The 25,044-nt window shown below is 46.4% G+C and overlaps 1 protein-coding gene across 1 annotated transcript in view; it reads left to right on the top strand.

The window, feature by feature from the left end:
- LOC112259245 (voltage-dependent calcium channel gamma-2 subunit) overlaps positions 1-11,187 on the top strand; it is an 86,492-nt gene extending 75,305 nt beyond the window's left edge. The window contains exons 3-4 of the mRNA XM_042327722.1: positions 5,427-5,567; positions 9,018-11,187. Coding sequence (XP_042183656.1) covers positions 5,427-5,567; positions 9,018-9,550 — 674 coding nt within the window. The 3' untranslated portion in view covers positions 9,551-11,187. The remainder of the gene's footprint in view (positions 1-5,426; positions 5,568-9,017) is intronic.
- Positions 11,188-25,044: the final 13,857 nt, after the last annotated feature.

Raw genomic sequence — 25,044 nt, forward strand, 5'->3', positions numbered from 1 at the left:
GCACGCACACTGGCACTCACACTGGCACTCACACTGGCACTCACAGACAGGCGGCAAAGCGGGGCAGGGCAGCTCTAACAAGCCACTATCAGTCATCACTACGCCTTTCCCATCCTAATAGGAAATTGGTCCCAGGCGACCCTCACAGACAGAAGTGGGCCCTGGCGAGGCTCTTTGTGATAGTAACCTCGACCCAAAACGGTGACCTGGCTGATAATCACAGGGCTCCAGAGCGCATTCTCGATTAGCGCTCCGCCTTTCATGTGCCGCGTCGCCAAGAGGGACTTCAGAAACACAAGACGCGACCGAGGTCGCCGCTGTCTCTGGCTATCAGCAGAGAGGTCAACGCTTTCATTTAGACAGGGTCATTGTTTTCCAGCTTGATAGATTTCTGAGACACAAGAGAGTCCCCAAAGCCACCTCCCAGGACAGGGTCCATAGTCCACCTCCCAGCAGCCCAAAGTCAGAATAATGTCCTACTCAGATAATGGGATATTACTGTACCTGCCGCAGTAGGATAACTAATCACAGGACACTTAGTCGGCATACGGTGTGTTGTTGGTTCATAGATCATGTTGAGCTGTTACAGTGAGTGTTACAGTGAGTGTTACAGTGAGTGTTACAGTGAGTGTACTGTATGTGTTTCATTACTCCTGGGAAGTTTAGGGAAAGCTTATCAGAAGTTATGCTCTGAATTGAGCTGTTCAAACACTGCTGTTTCTCAATCTGAAATCCATCTACTCTCACTCACACAAATCTTACTACTGTCCACTAAAGCCCACTGTTAGCCACACATCACACTGGCATGACTGTGGAGAGGAACCTTCACTAACTGTGATAATCAATCCTATACTCAGCTGGAGAACACAGTCTGTCTGTCCAGCGTCCCGCAGGTTATCTGCCATGTTAAAACACACCCCTCCAGGCATGAGCCAAACCCCTGACAGACGCTTAAAAGAACCAAAGAAGATGTGAAACTTCCTATATTTGGCAACACTGAGGTATTTTTCACCGGGTGGAGGTAGCAGCACTCACTGCCTTGGGGCATAGTTATCTCTCCGTCTCCCTCCGAGAATTTCCATCTCCAGCCCTCACTCATGCCCTCACTGGAACGAAGGAACAGGAGCCATCATAGAAACGCCTGTCTGAATTGCATACATCCACTAAGCGAACACTTCACCCACATATTCAACATTATAGTAAAATAGAGTGAGTTCTGGCGTAAGAAATCTGCAGGGACCACAGCCTTTCTTTGTTTCGGAGGTAGAGCGTGCTCAGCCAAACCCAGGGGCACTTGGCGCAGTAAACGGCAGCCTGAACCGAGGGAAGGCACAGCATGCTGGGAGGTTACTGTGAAGGTCAGTGCACTTTGGAGTGCGCTACTAAGCATAGTGGGTAATATAAAGAGAATACATAGGCACTCTGGGCTGACTGATACCATTCTCTTGCCCTTGAAAAGCTCCCCATCGAAAGTCTATACTATAGTTGCTTTCAAGAGTTCCCCCTGCGGTCATAACCTAGGGAGTTCTGCCTGGGAGTCCAGCTGCTTCTCAGTCCAGTAAGTGATTCTTAAATCATTGGCTCAACGCACATTAAATGTAGCAATGCATTTAATAAAGAATGACATTTTTAACAAGGCCCAAATGATAGCTGAACATACCAAAGAGCTAAATTATTCAACTCAGCCTAATGTGCAGTTCTTTTTACGCAACGTGGCAAACTTACCCAGCAACCACTGAGCTGGCCCTTCTATCTCTCTATCTCTCTTTCTCACTTCGTCTCTCTCTCACTCACTCTCTCTCACTCTCTCTCTCTCTCACTCTCTCTCTCTCTCTCTCTCTCTCTCTCTCTCTCACTCTCTCTCTCTCACTCTCTCTCTCTCTCTCTCTCTCTCTCTCTCTCTCTCTCTCCCCACTATCTCTCTCTCTCTCTCTCTCTCTCTCTCTCTCTCTCTCTCTCTCTCTCTCACTCTCTCTCTCTCTCTCTCTCTCACTCTCTCTCTCTCTCTCTCTCTCTCTCTCTCTCTCTCTCTCTCTCTCTCTCTCTCTCTCTCTCTCTCTCTCTCTCTCACTCTCTCTCACTCTCTCTCTCTCTCTCTCTCTCTCTCACTCTCTCTCTCTCTCTCTCTCTCTCTCTCCCTCTCACTCTCTCTCTCTCTCTCTCTCTCTCTCTCTCCCACTATCTCTCTCTCTCTCTCTCTCTCTCTCTCTCTCTCTCTCTCTCTCTCTCCCCACTATCTCTCCCTATCTCTCTCTCTCTCTCTCTCTCTCTCTCCCTCTCACTCTCTCTCTCTCTCTCTCTCTCTCTCTCTCTCTCTCTCTCTCTCCCACTATCTCTCTCTATCTCTCTCTCTCTCTCTCTCTCTCTCTCTCTCTCTCACTCTCTCTCTCTGAGGTTTCCTTCACATTGGCGTCACCTTGAGAGCTGCAGTATTAAAAACTCTCTCTGTCAACAATCAATACAATTTGTCTGGCCCTTTATCCCTCTTTTGTCGGTGGAAATGAAGCTGATGGATGAGAAAGAGCCCCTCTGCCCTCTCCCAGGTAATTTAGAGTGACGGGCCATTTTAATATCTCCAGGGTTAACTTGAGCCCGCATTGGAGGGATGGAGGGGGGAGGGGGAGGTGTGAGAAGGGGGACAAAAGAGCAGGGTCAACTCCCAGGACAACTTCATATTTAATCACCACGCCACCTGTAACTCTACACCCCACTACTCCCTCTGCTCCAAGGACAGGGAGAGGAGGAGGATGAAGGGATGGAGAGAGAGAGAGAAGGGGAAAGGGAGAGAGATAGCAGGAGAGGGTGAGAGGGAGAGAGAGAGAGAGAGAGAGAGAGAGAGAGTAAGAGGGGGAGAGAGAGAGAGAGAGAGAGAGATGAAGAAAGAGATACAGCACTTCAACTAATAATGGCATAAAACACAAATTACAAATCCTACTAGTAATACATAACTCCACAACCACATACAGTATCAATACAGTCTTGATGAACATCCATCCTCAGTACCCTACAGGGCCTTCTCAGTCTCTCCTGTCTCCAGTCTTACTGTAGTTACTGTTGTGGGCCCAGTGGAGGGTGAGTGAGTGATGGTGACCCAGCCAGCCGTGGCCACCACTTGGCCCAGTCCTCCTCAGCTGTTGGCCTGCTGCTGCTACTGCCATCTCCCAGGGTGCCTGTGGGCTCACCGTGGCTCTCCTCTCCCCTACCGTGCATGGAGGGGATTGGAGGCTGTGTGATGTGTGATGTGGCGTGTTAGGGCATAGGGGAAGGATGAGAGGGGAAGGGAGGGAGGCGGGCAGCAGGTAGACAGGGAAGGCAGTTGGGCCGCCAGGAGCCCCGGGTCCCCGCGGAGGTGCAGGCGGCAGAGTTCAGCGCACAGCCACCCAGCCCTGGCGACGGCGTCAGCATTTTGGGGAGAAGCTGGGGAAAGTGCTGAGCTGGCATCCGCGCAGAGAGGCAAGGTGAAGTAGTGAAAAAACTGGTGGAAAAAATGTGACCAGCCTGATGAAAGTTTAAGTGTGCATGTTAAACAGGAGAGAGAATATGAGGAGAGGGAGGATGGGGAGGTGAGAGAGGAGGGAGGCATAAGGAAGAAGGAAGGATGGGCACGGGTGACCTGAGGAGGTTGAAGTATTGACCTCAGCACCACATTCAGTCTCACTTGTGAGTTCCATCCTCAACACCTTAATGCTCCTCAGTACCTCACCCTTCCGTTCTAGCTGTGTCATCAGTACCTCAACCCTTCAGTTATATCCCTGTCATCAGTACCTCAAACCTTCAGTTCTAGCTCTGTCATCAGTACCTCAACCCTTCAGTTATATCCCTGTCATCAGTACCTCAAACCTTCAGTTCTAGCTCTGTCATCAGTACCTCAACCCTTCAGTTATATCCCTGTCATCAGTACCTCAAACCTTCAGTTCTAGCTCTGTCATCAGTACCTCAACCCTTCAGTTATATCCCTGTCATCAGTACCTCAAACCTTCAGTTCTTGCCCTGTCATCAGTACCTCAACCCTTCAGTTATATCCCTGTCATCAGTACCTCAACCCTTCAGTTCTTGCCCTGTCATCAGTACCTCAACCCTTCAGTTATATCCCTGTCATCAGTACCTCAACCCTTCAGTTCTAGCTCTGTCATCAGTACCTCAACCCTTCAGTTCTAGCTCTGTCATCAGTACCTCAACCCTTCAGTTCTAGCTCTGTCATCAGTACCTCAACCCTTCAGTTCTAGCTCTGTCATCAGTACCTCAACCCTTCAGTTCTTGCCCTGTCATCAGTACCTCAACCCTTCAGTTATAGCTCTTTCATCAGTACCTCAACCCTTCAGTTATATCCCTGTCATCAGTACATCAAACCTTCAGTTCTTGCCCTGTCATCAGTACCTCAACCCTTCAGTTCTTGCCCTATCATCAGTACCTCAACCCTTCAGTTCTAGCTCTGTCATCAGTACCTCAACCCTTCAGTTCTAGCCCTGTCATCAGTACCTCAACCCTTCAGTTCTTGCCCTGTCGTCAGTACCTCAACCCTTCAGTTATAGCTCTGTCATCAGTACCTCAACCCTTCAGTTATAGACCTGTCATCAGTACCTCAACCCTTCAGTTCTTGCCCTGTCATCAGTACCTCAACCCTTCAGTTCTAGCTCTGTCATCAGTACCTCAAACCTTCAGTTCTAGCCCTGTCATCAGTACCTCAACCCTTCAGTTATAGCTCTGTCATCAGTACCTCAACCCTTCAGTTCTAGCCCTGTCATCAGTACCTCAACCCTTCAGTTCTTGCCCTGTCATCAGTACCTCAACCCTTCAGTTCTTGCCCTGTCATCAGTACCTCAACCCTTCAGTTCTTGCCCTGTCATCAGTACCTCACCCCTTCAGTTCTTGCTCTGGCATCCATACCAGTATCAAAAACATAGAAAACAGAACATAGAATGCCCACCCTAGTCACACCCTGGCCTAACCAAAATAGAGAATAAAAGCCTCTCTATGGCCAGGGCGTGACAGCCCCTGGAGCTCTGGTGGAGTTCATGTCATTTGCACTACATGACATGGTGTAATGCAACGCTCCAATCTGGGGAGCTGTGTGTGCTAACTGAGTGTTGTGTTGTGTGTAGTCAGGTGGCGTGATTACATAAAGTTGGGTAACAGAGGCTCACTGAGGGGATACACTCACTGGCTGGTGTTGATCAAGACTTTCACAGCGCTGATGGAGTGTTGATTATGATGTGGCTCAGATAGGGAGCTGATGTTGGGAGTCTAATTTACATTCTCTCTTCTCTCTCCCTCATTTTTCACTGTTCCCCACTCTTATTCTTCCTCTCCTATCTCTCTCTCTATATTTAACATTTTATTTAACCTATCTCTCTCTTCTTCTCTATCCCTATATAACCCCCCCTCTCTTTTATTTTCCTCCTCTCCTGTCCTCTATCTGTTCTCAGGTGCGGTGCGAGCTTCCAGCATCTTCCCCATCCTCAGTGTCATCCTGCTCTTCATGGGAGGCCTGTGTATAGCTGCCAGCGAGTTCTACAAGTCACGCCACAACATCATCCTCAGCGCAGGGATCTTCTTTGTGTCTGCAGGTGAGTCTGGAGAGAGAGGGGAAGAGATAGAGGGGAAGAAAGAGGGGAAGAGAGAAAGGAAGAGAGAGGAAGAAAGAGGGGAAGGGAGAAAGGAAGAGAGAGAGGAAGAGAGAGAGAAAGAGGAAGAGAGAGGAAGATATATCAAATCAAATTTATTTATATAGCCCTTCGTACATCAGCTGATATCTCAAAGTGCTGTACAGAAACCCAGCCTAAAACCCCAAACAGCAAGCAATGCAGGTGTAGAAGCACGGTGGCTATGAAAAACTCCCTAGAAAGGCCAAAACCTAGGAAGAAACCTAGAGAGGAACCAGGCTATGTGGGGTAGAGAGGAAGAAAGAGGGGAAGGGAGAAAGGAAGAGAGAGAGGAAGAGAGAGAGGAAGAGAGAGAGGAAGAGAAAGGGGAAGAGAGAGAGGAAGAGAGAGAGGAAGAAAGAGGGGAAGGGAGAAAGGAAGAGAGAGAGGAAAAGAGAGAAGAAGAAAGAGGCCAAAACCTAGGAAGAAACCTAGAGAGGAACCAGGCTATGTGGGGTAGAGAGGAAGAAAGAGGGGAAGGGAGAAAGGAAGAGAGAGAGGAAGAGAGAGAGGAAGAGAGAGGTGAAGGGAGAAAGAAAGAGAGAAGAAGAAAGAGGAAGAGAGAGAAGGAGAGAGCGGAAAAGAGAGAGGAAGAGAGAGGAAGAGAGAGATGAAGAGAAAGAGGAAGAGAGAGAGTAAGAAAGAGTGGCAGATAGAGAGGAAGAGAGAGTGGAAGAAAGAAAGGAAGAGAAAGAGGAAAAGAGAGGAAGAGAGAGTGGAAGAAAGAAAGGAAGTGAAAGAGGAAAAGAGAGGGAGAGAGAGTGGAAGAAAGAAAGGAAGTGAAAGAGGAAAAGAGAGGGAGAGAGAGTGGAAGAAAGAAAGGAAGTGAAAGAGGAAAAGAGAGGAAGAGAGAGAGTGGAAGAAAGAAAGGAAGAGAAAGAGGAAAAGAGAGGGAGAGAGAGTGGAAGAAAGAAAGGAAGTGAAAGAGGAAAAGAGAGGGAGAGAGAGTGGAAGAAAGAAAGGAAGTGAAAGAGGAAAAGAGAGGAAGAGAGAGAGTGGAAGAAAGAAAGGAAGAGAAAGAGGAAAAGAGAGGAAGAGAGAGAGTGGAAGAAAGAAAGGAAGAGAAAGAGGAAAAGAGAGGGAGAGAGAGTGGAAGAAAGAAAGGAAGAGAAAGAGGAAAAGAGAGGAAGAGAGAGTGGAAGAAAGAAAGGAAGTGAAAGAGGAAAAGAGAGGAAGAGAGAGAGTGGAAGAAAGAAAGGAAGAGAAAGAGGAAAAGAGAGGGAGAGAGAGTGGAAGAAAGAAAGGAAGAGAAAGAGGAAAAGAGAGGGAGAGAGAGTGGAAGAAAGAAAGGAAGAGAAAGAGGAAAAGAGAGGGAGAGAGAGTGGAAGAAAGAAAGGAAGTGAAAGAGGAAAAGAGAGGAAGAGAGAGAGTGGAAGAAAGAAAGGAAGAGAAAGAGGAAAAGAGAGGAAGAGAGAGAGTGGAAGAAAGAAAGGAAGAGAAAGAGGAAAAGAGAGGGAGAGAGAGTGGAAGAAAGAAAGGAAGAGAAAGAGGAAAAGAGAGGAAGAGAGAGTGGAAGAAAGAAAGGAAGAGAAAGAGGAAAAGAGAGGGAGAGAGAGTGGAAGAAAGAAAGGAAGAGAAAGAGGAAAAGAGAGGGAGAGAGAGAGTGGAAGAAAGAAAGGAAGAGAAAGAGGAAAAGAGAGGGAGAGAGAGAGTGGAAGAAAGAAAGGAAGAGAAAGAGGAAAAGAGAGGAAGAGAGAGAGTGGAAGAAAGAAAGGAAGAGAAAGAGGAAAAGAGAGGGAGAGAGAGTGGAAGAAAGAAAGGAAGAGAAAGAGGAAAAGAGAGGAAGAGAGAGAGTGGAAGAAAGAAAGGAAGAGAAAGAGGAAAAGAGAGGGAGAGAGAGTGGAAGAAAGAAAGGAAGAGAAAGAGGAAAAGAGAGGAAGAGAGAGTGGAAGAAAGAAAGGAAGAGAAAGAGGAAAAGAGAGGGAGAGAGAGTGGAAGAAAGAAAGGAAGAGAAAGAGGAAAAGAGAGGAAGAGAGAGAGTGGAAGAAAGAAATGGAAAGTGTACACAAATGCAAATGTTTTCAGTCACTACTTTTTAGTCACTAAAATGCAATGTTATTATGGTTCACTTACATAGAACAGTTGTACAGATGGATGTAAATCCAGCAAAGAAGAGACTGTTGACTAATCCAGCTAAGGTGCAGTGCACAAGCAGTCTCTCTCTCTCTGCTGGTCATCCCCAGTACTGCAACTCCTCAGTCAGCTCAGCCTCCACTCAGCAGCAGCCACAAGTCACGCACTCTATTTTTCCCTCTTTATCCACTTATTTTCTCCTGATCTGGGTGCTGGGCTAGAAGCTACCCATTGGGATTCAACTCTATAAATATGGTGTCCCTGACATACTTTCCCAATGATCCATCATCCCAGCTCTACTAAGTCACACACTTCTCTCTCTCTCCGTGACTAAACTCTACAGTTAAAGTAGATATATATACACTGAGTGTACAAAACATTAGACCTAAACATCAGAACAGCCTCAATTTGATGGGGCATGGACTCTACAAGATGTCAAAAGTGCCCTACAGGAATTCTGGCCCATGTTGGCTCCAGTGAGTCCCACAGTTCTGTCATGTTGGCTGGTCCCTTGGGTGATGGATCATTCTTGATACACTCAGGAAACTGTTGAGTGTGGAAAAACCCAGCAGCGTTGTAGTTCTTGAAACACTCAAAACAGTGCGCCTGGCACCTACTACTGTACCCCATTCAAAGTTACTTCAGTATGTTGTCTTTCCCATTCACCCTCTGAATGGCACACACTCAATCCATGTCTCAACTGTCTCAAGGATTACAAATACTTCTTTAAACTGACTCCTCTCCTTTATCTACACTGATTGAAGTGGATTTAACAAGTGACATCAATAAGGGATCATATCTTTCACCTGGATTCACCTGGTCAGTCTATGTCATGGAAAGAGAAGGTGTTCCTAATGTTTTATACACTCAGTGTATATGAGTAAATGATTATTATCCCTATCATAGGATGTGATCCCTATGTGAATCAGATGAATGATCATGTTATGTGCTGTCCCAACTGATCTGACTCAGGATCTCAGTCTTTGTTCTTAAACACTATAAGGGCAGGGGCTCTGGCTTGGGTCATATTTCTGGTTCGTATTCAGTCATATTTTTGACAGTGAGAAGTACAGTATGTATGTACATTATCCTTTGGTGAGTCTGTGGTACTTGTCTGAAAAGGTTTGTCTTGGTAATGGCGTATTCACTGTGGTGGATAGATGCACTCAGACTACTACGTATGTGGTATGCCCAGAAAAGGTAAATGTCCTGTCTTAACCGATTGCATAATTCCTGCTCTCTCATCTCGCCCCTCCAACTCCCCAACCCTCCACCCCCCCCACCCCCCCACCCCTCCCTCAGGCCTGAGCAACATCATCGGGATCATCGTGTACATATCAGCCAACGCAGGGGACCCCTCTAAGAGCGACTCGAAGAAGAACAGCTACTCCTACGGCTGGTCCTTCTACTTCGGAGCCCTGTCCTTCATAATGGCCGAGATGGTGGGCGTCCTGGCAGCCCACATGTTCATCGACCGCCATCGGCAGCTCCGGGCAGGGGCCAGGGCTGCTGACTACCTCCAGGCCTCGGCCATCACACGCATCCCATCCTACCGTTACCGCTACCGACGCCGCTCGCGCTCCTCCTCCCGGTCCACAGACCCCTCGCACTCCCGCGACACCTCGCCTGTGGGCCTCAAGGGCTTCAGCGCGCTACCCTCTACAGAGATCTCCATGTACACGCTGCCCCGGGACACCCTGAAGGCCGGGGGCACGCCGACCGCCACCTACAACTCGGAGAGGGACCATACCTTCCTGCAGGTCCACAACTGTATTCAGAAGGAAAAAGACTCGGCCAACACCAACACAGCCAACCGCCGCACCACACCAGTATGAGGGAGCCCTGAGAGCAGAGCCCGGGGGAGCGAAGGCAGGGAGGCCCCCACCCAGGTCTCTAATATACCATAGGCCAGGATGAGGTTCCATCTTTATAGAGATTGATGATTTTATTTCATTCAACTGCATGATTTTCCCATCTACCATTGTTGAGAGAGTCTAAAGAGGTTTGTTGAGTTCCTTTGGAGTAAATGGTTGTACTGGGAGAATGGGGCAGATTGTCCTTAGAGACTGAGTCATTTTAATGGGTGGGGATGGGTGATGAGGGTGGAGCACTTAAAGGGAGGGTTTTGATCATGATTTCATAACCTTTCGGTTTTGACAGTTTGTCTCCACAGTTTTGGTGGTGCAACATGCTGCTGTACTTTCCCATCATACCACCTGCCATATGCCTCTGATTTGTTGTCATATTTATTCATTTATTTATTTTCTGTATTAAAACTGTGAATTTTTGCAGCTTGGGGTTCAGTAAGAATTCGCCCAGTCTGTAAACTCTAACAAAGGTACTATATGTGTATTACATTTATAAATAAATGATTAAGTTAATAATCAAGAGATACAGACTTTACTGAAGCAAAAAAACGTACAAGTAAACTAAAGTAAGTGCTGTTGGTAACACGAGAAAAGACTCTTTTAGGATCTGCTGGAAGGATGACAGAGCCAGAGAATGTGCTGTAGGTACACTACACTACGGAGCTGCTGAGACATGATGAGGGACAGACGCACTCAGTCAACAGTAGAAAAATAGAGATTATTTTAATAGAACCTTCTCGCCTTTTTCTGAGTCCCTGTTCGCTTTCTTTTTGGGTTGGGGGGGTCGTCATGGGAGTGTTGAACCCCTCAAGAGAAGCCACCAACAACAACACGAGGGGTCAAAGTTCAAACCAAGAAAAAAAAAGACTTCAAACACGACTTCTCGAAGAAAAAGGAAGGAGGAGAGGGGGAGGAAAAGAAGAGGACGCCAAATACAACAATAAATACTTGTGTAATAGGCAAGCAACTAGATAAATACGAAATAGTACTAGAGAAGCGAAGTGAATCAAATTTTCTGAAATTAAATGCATGCTATAAAATTGCAGCAAATCTGCTCTCGAGAAACTTAAGTTTTAAAAGATAATGATAATTAGAAGGGGGAAAAAGTGATGACGTTAACGTTGAAACTAGTCATGTTTCATGAGTATTTTTTTCTCTTATGTTTTTTTATTTACTTCATTTTATCTTATGCTTTTGTGAAAGAAACCAAACAATCGACATTGAACAAAAACACATTTTTTTTTAAATGGTTTGGTTTAATTCTTTATATAAATATATATATATGTATGTATTTTATTTTTCAAATTCACACAGCCTTAGTCATTTCTTTGTTTCTTTTGATTGTCAATGTGTTGTTCAAATTGAAAATGAAATCTTTAAAGGTGCCAAAACCGAATGATCCTTTACTTGGATGCATCAAGTCCTGATGAATAAAATACCAATCCTAGGGAGAACAAATCAGCCTGTTTCACTGTGTCTCTAACCTACTGTATCCTTACACTTAACACCCTTGTTCTATGTTTCTGATACCCTCTCACACTGTCTCTCTGTGTGTCTCTACTCTCTACCATGTACTAACACTTGTGTTAACAAGCATGTTTCTGTCTTCAGGCTACAGAATGGGAGAAACCATGATTGTAAAGATAAAACAGCACAAAAGACACATCACCACGTGGTGTCTTTCTAGGACATGACATTCCTGGAAAAGGAACACAGGTTTGCAATAAAACCAGGACTCTGTAGGTGGAGCTATCCATGTAGAAATGATATACGACACCCTTCCACACGACCGCCCTAAAAGCATCACTTTCAGGACCTGATGCACCCCTTTTTCTCTGCAATGAGGTGAGAGCGTGTGTGTGTGTGTGTGTGTGTGTGTGTGTGTGTGTGTGTGTGTGTGTGTGTGTGTGTGTGTGTGTGTGGTGGCAAGCATGAACGTGTGTGTGTGAGGCAGACACGGAATGTCAGCCCTCTGAGTGGAGCCAAAGGGTCTGACGCTGTGGCAACACTGGCTGTGTTTGTGTATTTTGTATTAAGAGGGGGCAATAGAGTGATCTCTCTGTCCAGCATGGCTCATGAAGAAGGAGTAATATAGTGGTCTCTCTGTCCAGCATGACTCATGAAGAGGGCAAAATATAGTGGTCTCTGTCCAGCATGACTCATGAAGAGGGAGTAATATAGTGGTCTCTGTCCAGCATGACTCATGAAGAGGGCAAAATATAGTGGTCTCTGTCCAGCATGACTCATAAAGAGGGAGTAATATAGTGGTCTCTCTGTCCAGCATGACTCATGAAGAGGGAGTAATATAGTGGTCTCTGTCCAGCATGGCTCATGAAGTGGGAGTAATATAGTGGTCTCTGTTCAGCATGGCTCATGAAGAGGGAGTAATATAGTGGTCTCTCTGTCCAGCAAGGCTCATGAAGAGGGAGTAATATAGTGGTCTCTGTCCAGCATGGCTCATGAAGAGGGAGTAATATAGTGGTCTCTGTCCAGCATGGCTCATGAAGAGGGAGTAATATAGTAGTCTCTGTCCAGCATGGCTCATGAAGAGGGAGTAATATAGTGGTCTCTGTCCAGCATGGCTCATGAAGAGGGAGTAATATAGGGGTCTCTGTCCAGCATGGCTCATAAAAGGGAGTAATATAGTGGTATCTCTGTCCAGCATGGCTCATGAAGAGGGAGTAATATAGTGGTCTCTCTGTCCAGCATGGCTCATGAAGAGGGAGTAATATAGTGGTCTCTCTATCCAGCATGGCTCATGAAGAGGGAGCAATAGAGTTGTCTCTCTGTCCAGCATGACTCATGAAGAGGGAGCAATAGAGTGGTCTCTCTGTCCAGCATGGCTCATGAAGAGGGAGTAATATAGTGGTCTATCTGTCCAGCATGACTCATGAAGAGGGAGCAATAGAGTGGTCTCTCTGTCCAGCATGGCTCATGAAGAGGGAGTAATAAAGTGGTCTCTGTCCAGCATGGCTCATGAAAAGGGAGTAATATAATGGTCTCTCTGTCCAGCATGGCTCATGAAGAGGGAGTAATATAGTGGTCTCTCTATCCAGCATGACTCATGAAGAGGGAGCAATAGAGTGGTCTCTCTATCCAGCATGACTCATGAATAGGGAGTAATATAGTGGTCTCTCTGTCCAGCATGACTCATGGAGAGGGAGCAATAGAGTGGTCTCTCTGTCCAGCATGGCTCATGAAGAGGGAGTAATATAGTGGTATCTCTGTCCAGCATGGCTCATGAAGAGGGAGTATGGCTCATGAAGAGGGAGTAATATAGTGGTCTCTCTATCCAGCATGACTCATGAAGAGGGAGTAATATAGTGGTCTCTCTATCCAGCATGACTCATGAAGAGGGAGTAATATAGTGGTCTCTGTCCAGCATGGCTCATGAAGAGGGAGTAATATAGTGGTCTCTGTCCAGCATGGCTCATGAAGAGGGAGTAATATAGTGGTCTCTCTGTCCAGCAAGGCTCATGAAGAGGGAGTAATATAGTGGTCTCTGTCCAGCATGGCTCATGAAGAGGGAGTAATATTGTGGACTCTCTGTCCAGCAAGGCTCATGAAGAGGGAGTAATATAGTCATCTCTGTCCAGCATGGCTCATGAAGAGGGAGTATGGCTCATGAAGAGGGAGTAATATAGTGGTCTCTCTATCCAGCATGACTCATGAAGAGGGAGTAATATAGTGGTCTCTCTGTCCAGCATGGCTCATTAAGAGGGAGTAATATAGTGGTCTCTGTCCAGCATGGCTCATGAAGAGGGAGTAATATAGTGGTCTCTGTCCAGCATGGCTCATGAAGAGGGAGTAATATAGTGGTCTCTCTGTCCAGCAAGGCTCATGAAGAGGGAGTAATATAGTGGTCTCTGTCCAGCATGGCTCATGAAGAGGGAGTAATATAGTGGTCTCTGTCCAGCATGGCTCATGAAGAGGGAGTAATATTGTGGACTCTCTGTCCAGCAAGGCTCATGAAGAGGGAGTAATATAGTCATCTCTGTCCAGCATGGCTCATGAAGAGGGAGTACTATAGTGGTCTCTCTATCCAGCATGACTCATGAAGAGGGAGTAATATAGTGGTCTCTCTGTCCAGCATGGCTCATGAAGAGGGAGTTATATAGTGGTCTCTCTGTCCAGCATGGCTCATGAAGAGGGAGTAATATAGTGGTCTCTCTGTCCAGCATGGCTCATGAAGAGGGAGTAATATAGTGGTCTCTCTGTCCAGCATGGCTCATGAAGAGGGAGTAATATAGTGGTCTCTCTGTCCAGCATGACTCATGAAGAGGGAGTAATATAGTGGTCTCTCTATCCAGCATGGCTCATGAAGAGGGAGTAATATAGTGGTCTCTGTCCAGCATGGCTCATGGAGAGGGAGCAATAGAGTGGTCTCTCTGTCCAGCATGGCTCATGAAGAGGGAGTAATAAAGTGGTCTCTGTCCAGCATGGCTCATGAAAAGGGAGTAATATAATGGTCTCTCTGTCCAGCATGGCTCATGAAGAGGGAGTAATATAGTGGTCTCTCTATCCAGCATGACTCATGAAGAGGGAGCAATAGAGTGGTCTCTCTATCCAGCATGACTCATGAATAGGGAGTAATATAGTGGTCTCTCTGTCCAGCATGACTCATGGAGAGGGAGCAATAGAGTGGTCTCTCTGTCCAGCATGGCTCATGAAGAGGGAGTAATATAGTGGTCTCTGTCCAGCATGGCTCATGAAGAGGGATTAATACAGTGGTCTCTCTGTCCAGCATGGGTCATGAAGAGGGAGTAATATAGTTGTCTCTGTCCAGCATGGTTCATGGAGAGTGAGTAATATAGTGGCCTCTCTGTCCAGCATGGCTCATGAAGAGGGAGTAATATAGTGGTCTCTGTCCAGCATGGCTCATGAAGAGGGAGTAATATAGTAGTCTCTGTCCAGCATGGCTCATGAAGAGGGAGTAATATAGTGGTCTCTGTCCAGCATGGCTCATGAAGAGGGAGTAATATAGTGGTCTCTCTATCCAGCATGACTCATGAAGAGGGAGTAATATAGTGGTATCTCTGTCCAGCATGGCTCATGAAGAGGGAGTAATATAGTGGTCTCTGTCCAGCATGGCTCATGAAGAGGGAGTAATATAGTGGTCTCTCTATCCAGCATGGCTCATGAAGAGGGAGTAATATAGTGGTCTCTCTGTCCAGCATGGCTCATGAAGAGGGAGTAATATAGTGGTCTCTCTGTCCAGCATGACTCATGAAGAGGGAGTAATATAGTGGTCTCTCTGTCCAGCATGGCTCATGAAGAGGGAGTAATATAGTGGTCTCTGTCCAGCATGGCTCATGAAGAGGGAGAACTATAGTGGTCTCTCTATCCAGCATGACTCATGAAGAGGGAGTAATATAGTGGTCTCTCTGTCCAGCATGGCTCATGAAGAGGGAGTAATATAGTGGTCTCTCTGTCCAGCATGGCTCATGAAGAGGGAGTAATATAGTGGTCTCTATCCAGCATGGCTCATGAAGAGGGAGTAATATAGTGGTCTCTCTGTCCAGCATGGCTCATGAAGAGGGAGTAATATAGTGGTCTCTCTATCCAGCATGGCTCATGAAGTTGGAGTAATATAGTGGTCTCTGTCCAGCATGGCTCATGGAGAGTGAGTAATATAGTGGTCTCTCTGTCCAACATGGCTCATGAAGAGGGAGTAATATAGTGGTCTCTGTTCAGCATGGCTCATGAAGAGGGAGTAATATAGTGGTCTCTCTGTCCAGCATGGCTCATGAAGAGGCAGTAATATAGTGGTCTCTGTCCAGCATGGCTCATGAAGAGGGAGTAATATAGTGGTCTCTGATCAGCATGGCTCATAAAAGGGAGTAATATAGTGGTCTCTGTCCAGCATGGCTCATAAAAGGGAGTAATATAGTGGTCTCTGTTCAGCATGGCTCATGAAGAGGGAGTAATATAGTGGTCTCTCTGTCCAGCATGGCTCATTAAGAGGAGTAATATAGTGGTCTCTGTCCAGCATGGCTCATGAAGAGGGAGTAATATAGTGGTGTCTGTCCAGCATGACTCATGAAGAGGGAGTAATATAGTGGTCTCTGTCCAGCGTGGCTCATGAAGAGGGAGTAATATAGTGGTCTCTCTGTCCAGCATGGCTCATGAAGAGGGAGTAATATAGTGGTCTCTCTGTCCAGCATGGCTCATGAAGAGGGAGTAATATAGTGGTCTCTCTATCCAGCATGGCTCATGAAGAGGGAGTAATATAGTGGTCTCTCTGTCCAGCATGGCTCATGAAGAGGCAGTTATATAGTGGTCTCTGTCCAGCATGGCTCATGAAGAGGGAGTAATATAGTGGTCTCTGTTCAGCATGGCTCATAAAAGGGAGGAATATATTGGTCTCTGTCCAGCATGACTCATGAATAGGGAGTAATATAGTGGTGTCTCTGTCCAGCATGACTCATGGAGAGGGAGCAATAGAGTGGTCTCTCTGTCCAGCATGGCTCATGAAGAGGGAGTAATATAGTGGTCTCTGTCCAGCATGGCTCATGAAGAGGGATTAATACAGTGGTCTCTCTGTCCAGCATGGGTCATGAAGAGGGAGTAATATAGTTGTCTCTGTCCAGCATGGCTCATGGAGAGTGAGTAATATAGTGGCCTCTCTGTCCAGCATGGCTCATGAAGAGGGAGTAATATAGTGGTCTCTGTCCAGCATGGCTCATGAAGAGGGAGTAATATAGTAGTCTCTGTCCAGTATGGCTCATGAAGAGGGAGTAATATAGTGGTCTCTGTCCAGCATGGCTCATGAAGAGGGAGTAATATAGTGGTCTCTCTATCCAGCATGACTCATGAAGAGGGAGTAATATAGTGGTATCTCTGTCCAGCATGGCTCATGAAGAGGAAGTATGGCTCATGAAGAGGGAGTAATATAGTGGTCTCTCTATCCAGCATGACTCATGAAGAGGGAGTAATATAGTGGTCTCTCTGTCCAGCATGGCTCATTAAGAGGGAGTAATATAGTGGTCTCTGTCCAGCATGGCTCATGAAGAAGGAGTAATATAGTGGTCTCTGTCCAGCATGGCTCATGAAGAGGGAGTAATATAGTGGTCTCTGTCCAGCATGGCTCATGAAGAGGGAGTAATATAGTGGTCTCTCTGTCCAGCAAGGCTCATGAAGAGGGATTAATATAGTGGTCTCTGTCCAGCATGGCTCATGAAGAGGGAGTAATATAGTGGTCTCTGTCCAGCATGGCTCATGAAGAGGGAGTAATATTGTGGACTCTCTGTCCAGCAAGGCTTATGAAGAGGGAGTAATATAGTCATCTCTGTCCAGCATGGCTCATGAAGAGGGAGTACTATAGTGGTCTCTCTATCCAGCATGACTCATGAAGAGGGAGTAATATAGTGGTCTCTCTGTCCAGCATGGCTCATGAAGAGGGAGTAATATAGTGGTCTCTCTATCCAGCATGGCTCATGAAGAGGGAGTAATATAGTGGGCTCTCTGTCCAGCATGGCTCATGAAGAGGGAGTAATATAGTGGTCTCTCTGTCCAGCATGACTCATGAAGAGGGAGTAATATAGTGGTCTCTCTGTCCAGCATGGCTCATGAAGAGGGAGTAATATAGTGGTCTCTCTATCCAGCATGGCTCATGAAGAGGGAGTAATATAGTGGTCTCTGTCCAGCATGGCTCATGGAGAGTGAGTAATATAGTGGTCTCTCTGTCCAACATGGCTCATGAAGAGGGAGTAATATAGTGGTCTCTATTCAGCATGGCTCATGAAGAGGGAGTAATATAGTGGTCTCTCTGTCCAGCATGGCTCATGAAGAGGCAGTAATATAGTGGTCTCTGTCCAGCATGGCTCATGAAGAGGGAGTAATATAGTGGTCTCTGATCAGCATGGCTCATAAAAGGGAGTAATATAGTGGTCTCTGTCCAGCATGGCTCATAAAAGGGAGTAATATAGTGGTCTCTGTTCAGCATGGCTCATGAAGAGGGAGTAATATAGTGGTCTCTCTGTCCAGCATGGCTCATGAAGAGGGAGTAATATAGTGGTGTCTGTCCAGCATGACTCATGAAGAGGGAGTAATATAGTGGTCTCTGTCCAGCGTGGCTCATGAAGAGGGAGTAATATAGTGGTCTCTCTGTCCAGCATGGCTCATGAAGATGGAGTAATATAGTGGTCTCTCTGTCCAGCATGGCTCATGAAGAGGGAGTAATATAGTGGTCTCTCTCCAGCATGGCTCATGAAGAGGGACTAATATAGTGGTCTCTGTTCAGCATGGCTCATGAAGAGGGAGTAATATAGTGGTCTCTCTGTCCAGCATGGCTCATGAAGAGGCAGTTATATAGTGGTCTCTGTCCAGCATGGCTCATGAAGAGGGAGTAATATAGTGGTCTCTGTTCAGCATGGCTCATAAAAGGGAGGAATATAGTGGTCTCTGTCCAGCATGGCTCATAAAAGGGAGTAATATAGTGGTCTCTGTCCAGCATGGCTCATGAAGAGGGAGTAATATAGTGGTCTCTGATCAGCATGGCTCATAAAAGGGAGTAATATAGTAGTCTCTGTCCAGCATGGCTCATAAAAGGGAGTAATATAGTGGTCTCTGTTCAGCATGGCTCATGAAGAGGGATTAATATAGTGGTCTCTGTCCAGCATGGCTCATGAAGAGGGAGTTATACAGTGGTCTCTCTATCCAGCATGGCTCATGAAAAGAGAGTCATATAGTGGTCTCTCTATCCAGCTTGACTGATTAAGAGGGAGTAATATAGCGGTCTCTCAGTCCAGCATGGCTCATGAAGAGGAAGTAATATAGTGGTCTCTGTCCAGCATGGCTCATGAAGAGGGAGTAATATAGTGAGTGGTCTGTCTATCCAGTATGACTCACGAAGAGAGAGTAACATAGTGGTCTCTCTATCCAGCATGGCTCATGAAGAGGGAGTTATATAGTGGTCTCTCTATCCAGCATGACTCATGAAGAGGGAGTAATATAGTGGTCTCTCTGTCCAGCATGGCTCATGAAGAGGGAGTAATATAGTGGTCTCTGATCAGCATGTCTCATAAAAGGGAGAAATATAGTGGTCTCTGTCCAGCATGGCTCATAAAAGGGAGTAATATAGTGGTCTCTGTTCAGCATGGCTCATGAAGAGGGATTAATATAGTGGTCTCTGTCCAGCATGGCTCATGAAGAGGGAGTTATACAGTGGTCTCTCTATCCAGCATGGCTCATGAAAAGAGAGTCATATAGTGGTCTCTCTATCCAGCATGACTGATGAAGAGGGAGTAATATAGCGGTCTCTCAGTCCAGCATGGCTCATGAAGAGGAAGTAATATAGTGGTCTCTGTTCAGCATGGCTCATGAAGAGGGATTAATATAGTGGTATCTGTCCAGCATGGCTCATGAAGAGGGAGTTATACAGTGGTCTCTCTATCCAGCATGGCTCATGAAAAGAGAGTCATATAGTGGTCTCTCTATCCAACATGACTGATGAAGAGGGAGTAATATAGTGGTCTCTCTGTCCAGCATGGCTCATGAAGAGGGAGTAATATAGTGGTCTCTCTGTCCAGCATGGCTCATGAAGAGGGAGTAATATAGTGGTCTCTATCCAGCATGGCTCATGAAGAGGGAGTAATATAGTGGTCTCTCTGTCCAGCATGGCTCATGAAGAGGGAGTAATATCGTGGTCTCTCTATCCAGCATGGCTCATGAAGAGGGAGTAATATAGTGGTCTCTGTCCAGCATGGCTCATGGAGAGGGAGCAATAGAGTGGTCTCTCTGTCCAGCATGGCTCATGAAGAGGGAGTAATAAAGTGGTCTCTGTCCAGCATGGCTCATGAAAAGGGAGTAATATAATGGTCTCTCTGTCCAGCATGGCTCATGAAGAGGGAGTAATATAGTGGTCTCTCTATCCAGCATGACTCATGAAGAGGGAGCAATAGAGTGGTCTCTCTATCCAGCATGACTCATGAATAGGGAGTAATATAGTGGTCTCTCTGTCCAGCATGACTCATGGAGAGGGAGCAATAGAGTGGTCTCTCTGTCCAGCATGGCTCATGAAGAGGGAGTAATATAGTGGTCTCTGTCCAGCATGGCTCATGAAGAGGGATTAATATAGTGAGTGGTCTGTCTATCCAGTATGACTCACGAAGAGAGAGTAACATAGTGGTCTCTCTATCCAGCATGGCTCATGAAGAGGGAGTTATATAGTGGTCTCTCTATCCAGCATGACTCATGAAGAGGGAGTAATATAGTGGTCTCTCTGTCCAGCATGGCTCATGAAGAGGGAGTAATATAGTGGTCTCTGATCAGCATGTCTCATAAAAGGGAGAAATATAGTGGTCTCTGTCCAGCATGGCTCATAAAAGGGAGTAATATAGTGGTCTCTGTTCAGCATGGCTCATGAAGAGGGATTAATATAGTGGTCTCTGTCCAGCATGGCTCATGAAGAGGGAGTTATACAGTGGTCTCTCTATCCAGCATGGCTCATGAAAAGAGAGTCATATAGTGGTCTCTCTATCCAGCATGACTGATGAAGAGGGAGTAATATAGCGGTCTCTCAGTCCAGCATGGCTCATGAAGAGGAAGTAATATAGTGGTCTCTGTTCAGCATGGCTCATGAAGAGGGATTAATATAGTGGTCTCTGTCCAGCATGGCTCATGAAGAGGGAGTTATACAGTGGTCTCTCTATCCAGCATGGCTCATGAAAAGAGAGTCATATAGTGGTCTCTCTATCCAACATGACTGATGAAGAGGGAGTAATATAGTGGTCTCTCTGTCCAGCATGGCTCATGAAGAGGGAGTAATATAGTGGTCTCTCTGTCCAGCATGGCTCATGAAGAGGGAGTAATATAGTGGTCTCTATCCAGCATGGCTCATGAAGAGGGAGTAATATAGTGGTCTCTCTGTCCAGCATGGCTCATGAAGAGGGAGTAATATCGTGGTCTCTATCCAGCATGGCTCATGAAGAGGGAGTAATATAGTGGTCTCTGTCCAGCATGGCTCATGGAGAGGGAGCAATAGAGTGGTCTCTCTGTCCAGCATGGCTCATGAAGAGGGAGTAATAAAGTGGTCTCTGTCCAGCATGGCTCATGAAAAGGGAGTAATATAATGGTCTCTCTGTCCAGCATGGCTCATGAAGAGGGAGTAATATAGTGGTCTCTCTATCCAGCATGACTCATGAAGAGGGAGCAATAGAGTGGTCTCTCTATCCAGCATGACTCATGAATAGGGAGTAATATAGTGGTCTCTCTGTCCAGCATGACTCATGGAGAGGGAGCAATAGAGTGGTCTCTCTGTCCAGCATGGCTCATGAAGAGGGAGTAATATAGTGGTCTCTGTCCAGCATGGCTCATGAAGAGGGATTAATACAGTGGTCTCTCTGTCCAGCATGGGTCATGAAGAGGGAGTAATATAGTTGTCTCTGTCCAGCATGGCTCATGGAGAGTGAGTAATATAGTGGCCTCTCTGTCCAGCATGGCTCATGAAGAGGGAGTAATATAGTGGTCTCTGTCCAGCATGGCTCATGAAGAGGGAGTAATATAGTAGTCTCTGTCCAGCATGGCTCATGAAGAGGGAGTAATATAGTGGTCTCTGTCCAGCATGGCTGATGAAGAGGGAGTAATATAGTGGTCTCTCTATCCAGCATGACTCATGAAGAGGGAGTAATATAGTGGTATCTCTGTCCAGCATGACTCATGAAGAGGAAGTATGGCTCATGAAGAGGGAGTAATATAGTGGTCTCTCTATCCAGCATGACTCATGAAGAGGGAGTAATATAGTGGTCTCTCTGTCCAGCATGGCTCATTAAGAGGGAGTAATATAGTGGTCTCTGTCCAGCATGGCTCATGAAGAGGGAGTAATATAGTTGTCTCTGTCCAGCATGGCTCATGGAGAGTGAGTAATATAGTGGCCTCTCTGTCCAGCATGGCTCATGAAGAGGGAGTAATATAGTGGTCTCTGTCCAGCATGGCTCATGAAGAGGGAGTAATATAGTAGTCTCTGTCCAGCATGGCTCATGAAGAGGGAGTAATATAGTGGTCTCTGTCCAGCATGGCTCATGAAGAGGGAGTAATATAGTGGTCTCTCTATCCAGCATGACTCATGAGGAGGGAGTAATATAGTGGTATCTCTGTCCAGCATGGCTCATGAAGAGGAAGTATGGCTCATGAAGAGGGAGTAATATAGTGGTCTCTCTATCCAGCATGACTCATGAAGAGGGAGTAATATAGTGGTCTCTCTGTCCAGCATGGCTCATTAAGAGGGAGTAATATAGTGGTCTCTGTCCAGCATGGCTCATGAAGAGGGAGTAATATAGTGGTCTCTGTCCAGCATGGCTCATGAAGAGGGAGTAATATAGTGGTCTCTCTGTCCAGCAAGGCTCATGAAGAGGAAGTAATATAGTGGTCTCTGTTCAGCATGGCTCATGAAGAGGGATTAATATAGTGGTCTCTGTCCAGCATGGCTCATGAAGAGGGAGTTATACAGTGGTCTCTCTATCCAGCATGGCTCATGAAAAGAGAGTCATATAGTGGTCTCTCTATCCAACATGACTGATGAAGAGGGAGTAATATAGTGGTCTCTCTGTCCAGCATGGCTCATGAAGAGGGAGTAATATAGTGGTCTCTCTGTCCAGCATGGCTCATGAAGAGGGAGTAATATAGTGGTCTCTATCCAGCATGGCTCATGAAGAGGGAGTAATATAGTGGTCTCTCTGTCCAGCATGGCTCATGAAGAGGGAGTAATATCGTGGTCTCTATCCAGCATGGCTCATGAAGAGGGAGTAATATAGTGGTCTCTGTCCAGCATGGCTCATGGAGAGGGAGCAATAGAGTGGTCTCTCTGTCCAGCATGGCTCATGAAGAGGGAGTAATAAAGTGGTCTCTGTCCAGCATGGCTCATGAAAAGGGAGTAATATAATGGTCTCTCTGTCCAGCATGGCTCATGAAGAGGGTAATATAGTGGTCTCTCTATCCAGCATGACTCATGAAGAGGGAGCAATAGAGTGGTCTCTCTATCCAGCATGACTCATGAATAGGGAGTAATATAGTGGTCTCTCTGTCCAGCATGACTCATGGAGAGGGAGCAATAGAGTGGTCTCTCTGTCCAGCATGGCTCATGAAGAGGGAGTAATATAGTGGTCTCTGTCCAGCATGGCTCATGAAGAGGGATTAATACAGTGGTCTCTCTGTCCAGCATGGGTCATGAAGAGGGAGTAATATAGTTGTCTCTGTCCAGCATGGCTCATGGAGAGTGAGTAATATAGTGGCCTCTCTGTCCAGCATGGCTCATGAAGAGGGAGTAATATAGTGGTCTCTGTCCAGCATGGCTCATGAAGAGGGAGTAATATAGTAGTCTCTGTCCAGCATGGCTCATGAAGAGGGAGTAATATAGTGGTCTCTGTCCAGCATGGCTCATGAAGAGGGAGTAATATAGTGGTCTCTCTATCCAGCATGACTCATGAAGAGGGAGTAATATAGTGGTATCTCTGTCCAGCATGACTCATGAAGAGGAAGTATGGCTCATGAAGAGGGAGTAATATAGTGGTCTCTCTATCCAGCATGACTCATGAAGAGGGAGTAATATAGTGGTCTCTCTGTCCAGCATGGCTCATTAAGAGGGAGTAATATAGTGGTCTCTGTCCAGCATGGCTCATGAAGAGGGAGTAATATAGTTGTCTCTGTCCAGCATGGCTCATGGAGAGTGAGTAATATAGTGGCCTCTCTGTCCAGCATGGCTCATGAAGAGGGAGTAATATAGTGGTCTCTGTCCAGCATGGCTCATGAAGAGGGAGTAATATAGTAGTCTCTGTCCAGCATGGCTCATGAAGAGGGAGTAATATAGTGGTCTCTGTCCAGCATGGCTCATGAAGAGGGAGTAATATAGTGGTCTCTCTATCCAGCATGACTCATGAGGAGGGAGTAATATAGTGGTATCTCTGTCCAGCATGGCTCATGAAGAGGAAGTATGGCTCATGAAGAGGGAGTAATATAGTGGTCTCTCTATCCAGCATGACTCATGAAGAGGGAGTAATATAGTGGTCTCTCTGTCCAGCATGGCTCATTAAGAGGGAGTAATATAGTGGTCTCTGTCCAGCATGGCTCATGAAGAGGGAGTAATATAGTGGTCTCTGTCCAGCATGGCTCATGAAGAGGGAGTAATATAGTGGTCTCTGTCCAGCATGGCTCATGAAGAGGGAGTAATATAGTGGTCTCTCTGTCCAGCAAGGCTCATGAAGAGGGAGTAATATAGTGGTCTCTGTCCAGCATGGCTCATGAAGAGGGAGTAATATAGTGGTCTCTGTCCAGCATGGCTCATGAAGAGGGAGTAATATTGTGGACTCTCTGTCCAGCAAGGCTCATGAAGAGGGAGTAATATAGTCATCTCTGTCCAGCATGGCTCATGAAGAGGGAGTACTATAGTGGTCTCTCTATCCAGCATGACTCATGAAGAGGGAGTAATATAGTGGTCTCTCTGTCCAGCATGGCTCATGAAGAGGGAGTAATATAGTGGTCTCTCTATCCAGCATGGCTCATGAAGAGGGAGTAATATAGTGGTCTCTCTGTCCAGCATGGCTCATGAAGAGGGAGTAATATAGTGGTCTCTCTGTCCAGCATGACTCATGAAGAGGGAGTAATATAGTGGTTTCTCTGTCCAGCATGGCTCATGAAGAGGGAGTAATATAGTGGTCTCTGTCCAGCATGGCTCATGAAGAGGGAGAACTATAGTGGTCTCTCTATCCAGCATGACTCATGAAGAGGGAGTAATATAGTGGTCTCTCTGTCCAGCATGGCTCATGAAGAGGGAGTAATATAGTGGTCTCTCTGTCCAGCATGGCTCATGAAGAGGGAGTAATATAGTGGTCTCTATCCAGCATGGCTCATGAAGAGGGAGTAATATAGGTGTCTCTCTGTCCAGCATGGCTCATGAAGAGGGAGTAATATAGTGGTCTCTCTCCAGCATGGCTCATGAAGAGGGAGTAATATAGTGGTCTCTGTCCAGCATGGCTCATGGAGAGTGAGTAATATAGTGGTCTCTCTGTCCAACATGGCTCATGAAGAGGGAGTAATATAGTGGTCTCTGTTCAGCATGGCTCATGAAGAGGGAGTAATATAGTGGTCTCTCTGTCCAGCATGGCTCATGAAGAGGCAGTAATATAGTGGTCTCTGTCCAGCATGGCTCATGAAGAGGGAGTAATATAGTGGTCTCTGATCAGCATGGCTCATAAAAGGGAGTAATATAGTGGTCTCTGTCCAGCATGGCTCATAAAAGGGAGTAATATAGTGGTCTCTGTTCAGCATGGCTCATGAAGAGGGAGTAATATAGTGGTCTCTCTGTCCAGCATGGCTCATTAAGAGGGAGTAATATAGTGGTCTCTGTCCAGCATGGCTCATGAAGAGGGAGTAATATAGTGGTCTCTCTATCCAGCATGACTCATGAAGAGGGAGCAATAGAGTGGTCTCTCTATCCAGCATGACTCATGAATAGGGAGTAATATAGT

The sequence above is a fragment of the Oncorhynchus tshawytscha genome, linkage group LG09 (assembly GCF_018296145.1).
Source record: "Oncorhynchus tshawytscha isolate Ot180627B linkage group LG09, Otsh_v2.0, whole genome shotgun sequence".
In the NCBI taxonomy this organism is placed as follows: domain Eukaryota; kingdom Metazoa; phylum Chordata; class Actinopteri; order Salmoniformes; family Salmonidae; genus Oncorhynchus; species Oncorhynchus tshawytscha.